This window comes from Geospiza fortis, unplaced genomic scaffold (assembly GCF_000277835.1).
Source record: "Geospiza fortis unplaced genomic scaffold, GeoFor_1.0 scaffold485, whole genome shotgun sequence".
NCBI lineage: Eukaryota > Metazoa > Chordata > Aves > Passeriformes > Thraupidae > Geospiza > Geospiza fortis.
In genome coordinates this window covers 999,641-1,002,983 of record NW_005054457.1, presented here as the reverse complement: position 1 = coordinate 1,002,983, position 3,343 = coordinate 999,641, and the positions used below count along the sequence as shown (strand labels likewise).

Sequence of the window (3,343 nt, the reverse complement as noted above, 5' to 3'; positions counted from 1 at the left end):
ATTCCAGCTGCTTCCCAAACACAGTGGGACAGAACATTTAACCCCCCTGGGCTGCAAACAGGAGGAAATCCATCGCCCATCACCGTGAGGAAAGGCTGACTCTCCCCCTGTGGCCTCTCCTGAGCCCACCCGGAAATAAATCAAAAGTTGTGAGAAAGATTCTTCTTCTGAATGTGGATGAAAATATTTAGATGTAATGCAGAAGTCCACAGTTTTAATATCTTCAGTTAGACATCTATATTTTAATATATTTATGCTATAAGGTGATTTTATGAGTATCTAACTCTTGTTATTTCTTCTTGAAATACTTTAAGTGCCTTTAGGATTTTTGAATGTATTAGAAACGTTCTTAAAGAACATATTTCAGTACAGGTGTAGTTTAAACAATTACAACTGTATTCCCGTTAGTTGAACGAGCTGCTCAAGGCGGGCAGGGGCAGCTGCTCCGGGCGGGCTGCAGCAGCTCCTGGTGCCTGGAGTGACAGTGGCATCCTGCGGCCGAACCGCGGAACGGGAGAACCGCAGGGCCAGGGGGTCGGGTTCCTCTTGGAAGGACAGAGACTCACAGAGACGGCTCTCCCCAGAGGGGAGCTGAGGGCACTCCGGTGCCAGCCCTGAAGTAGAGCAGGAACATCCACAGGGGGTGAGAAACCCATCCCTGATCGTTTCTCCCAGGCTTGGCTCCAGGGATGGGCAGGGGCAGGAGGGACAGTGGGGAGCTCCAGGGAGCACCAGGGATGTCTCCTGGTTGGCACAACACCCTGATTATCTGCTGACAAACGCCTGCCAGGCACACACACACGAGGAAGAAGGACCCAAAGCCCCTCAGCTGTCTCAGAACTGGGCGTGTCTGATGGCAAACCAGCGGCTCTTAAACAAGAACCAACCAAATACACCATGGACCCAGAGCCTTGGAGCTTTTGAAAGGCTCAAAGCTTGGTTAACTGGAAACCTGGTTAGAACAAAGGTTCTGAGGCCAGGCCAGGTGGCTGGGAGCTGTGTCTGAGCTGCAGGAAGGGAAGCAGGCTGCAGCAGCAGCTCAGCAAGGCGTGCTGAGGGGAGCACGTGGGGCAGGCTGCTGTGGATGCAGGACCAGCACCTGGCCTCGGTCCTGCCTCATCTGGAGAGATTTACCTGCTGCTCCTCCTTGCTCAGTCAGTGCTGCTCTGGAGAGCATCACTGCCCAGTGACCAGCCCGTGTTTGAGCCATCCCAGCCCCATCCCTGGTGGATGCTTTTCCAGCTGGAAGCTTTGGGACAGTGGGACAGGACGTGTCCTTTGTCCGGAGGTGGTGCTGAGGATTGGCACACACCCAAGGACTACAGCACAGCTGAGGCAACATCGGGGACTCCCCCGTGTCTCCTGCGTTCTCACCTCCCTCGTTTGCTGCAGCCAGGAGATCCACAGGGCTCCCTGGCCCCCCAGTGCCCCCCAGCCTCCCCTGGCACTGCCACCCTGTACCCACCGAGCTCCTCGTGCCTCCTGCAGGCCTTGCTGAGGTTGACAGATGTGCCCCCCCCCAGGTCCCCCCTGCCACTGGCAGCTGTCTGCAGGGAGCAGCCAGAGCCCAGCAGAGAGAAGCACACAACTGTTCAGCTTGGAAAAGGCCTTTCAGGTCACATCCAACCCTACATCTAACCCCGCCAAGTCCTCAAGCACCAGCCCCACTTTTAAACATCCCTAGGGATCTTTTAAACATCCCCAGGGATGGTGACTCCACCACTGCCCTGTGCGCCTGTGCCAGGGCTGGAAAGCCCTTTCAATGAAGAAATATTCTCTAATATCCACTCTAAACTCCCTGTGGCCCAGCCTGAGGCTGTTCCTTCTCCTCCTGTCCCTGATCCCTGGGAGCAGATCCCAACCCCCCTGGCCGTCCCCTCCTGTCAGGAGCTGTGCAGAGCCACAAGGCTCCCCCGAGCCTCCTTTTCTCCAGGCTGAGCCCCTTCCCAGCTCCCTCAGCCCCTCCTGGGGCTCCAGCCCCTTCCCAGCTCCGTTCCCTTCCCTGGGCACGCTCCAGCCCCTCCATGTCCTTGCCATGAGTGTCCCAGAGCTGTCCCCAGCCCCGGAGGTGGCCCAGCAGTGCCAGCACTGACCTTGCTGTATGCAATCTGTAGTGTCAGTGGGATTGCTTCCCTGTCTCCATCTATTCCCAGCCTCTTGCTGCCTGGACCTGCAGGGGACAAGGAGCAAACATCACATGGGGCCTTTTCAGCCCCAGTCCTCCCTGGCACACCCAGGACTCCAGGGAGGGGAAAAGGGCTTGCTGAGCACAGCTTGGGCCATAAGGGCAAAACAGAGAAAAGGAGGCTTAAAAGCTGCAGAAAGCAAAGAATCCAGAGAGGAATTACAACACAAAACCACTGAGCAGAACTGAAAGTGGCTCTGGCTGAGCCGGTGCAGAGGGGTCAGAGCTCAGGGAAAACACAGAGCAGCAAAGGCCACAGCGCTCTCCCTGCTCCTGTTTGCTCAGGCAGATTTCTGCCCACGTTACCTCAGCCTGAAACACGGGGCCTGACACTTCCTAACTGTTCTTTTCCCCCTGGAGAAGTTTTTGTAGCTGTGAAGCGGTGCCAGACAAGCCAAAGGGAAACATTGGATTCAGCACTGATGGTGTTTCATGGTTTGGGGGGAAGAGCTCTTTGCCCCAGCCTGGTTTTGGGGGAGCAGGGGGGGCACACTGCATAGAGGGGATTCTGTGGGCTCTGCGTTGAAGGACAAGCAGAGCTCACACCAAACCAGCTGGTTAAAGCCCTGAGGAACACGTTCAGGTGCAGTGCTGGGGCTGGCCAAGAGGTGTCTGCGTGAGCTGCACTTCACCAGAGCATCCCGGGCTGGGTGCCCGGAGGAGCTGCAGCCAGATGTCCCTGCCGCTGCTTCTGCTCTCTTGACAGCACTAACGTTACAAATCTGTGACATAAAAGCACAAAAAACGACACCCGGAAGGCTCCAAGCACACAGACAAACCTGGCTTTGCCAGTAAAACAAGGAGATGAAAAGAGGGATTTTATCAGTGACACTTCTGGACAAAGCACAAAGAGCAAGCATAACAAGGAAAGATAAAGCTGCATTTGGCAGGTGCTGAGGAGAGGAAGGAAACCGGCTTGGAGGTGTTTTATTTTAAATCCATTCTAGAGTTCAGAGCAGCACAAACAATCAGACATTGCCATGGTTTCACTCCTGGAGGGAATACAAACTGGGATGTTTCTCTCCCAAAGCAGTGAAGAGCTGTCTGGATCCTCACTCAGCCTGGCTCAGGCACCTCCTGCAGCCCAGGCTTCCCTTCCCTTCCCTTCCCTTCCCTTCCCTTCCCTTCCCTTCCCTTCCCTTCCCTTCCCTTCCCTTC

General features: G+C 55.4%; 1 protein-coding gene across 1 annotated transcript in view; it reads right to left on the bottom strand.

The window, feature by feature from the left end:
• Positions 1-3,343, bottom strand: part of PIK3R5 (phosphoinositide-3-kinase regulatory subunit 5) — a 28,648-nt gene that overhangs the window by 3,109 nt on the left and 22,196 nt on the right. The window contains exons 18-19 of the mRNA XM_031062702.1: positions 2,094-2,170; positions 1,466-1,547 (exon numbers count right to left, since the gene is read on the bottom strand). Of these exons, the coding sequence (XP_030918562.1) occupies positions 1,466-1,547; positions 2,094-2,170 (159 nt within the window). The remainder of the gene's footprint in view (positions 1-1,465; positions 1,548-2,093; positions 2,171-3,343) is intronic.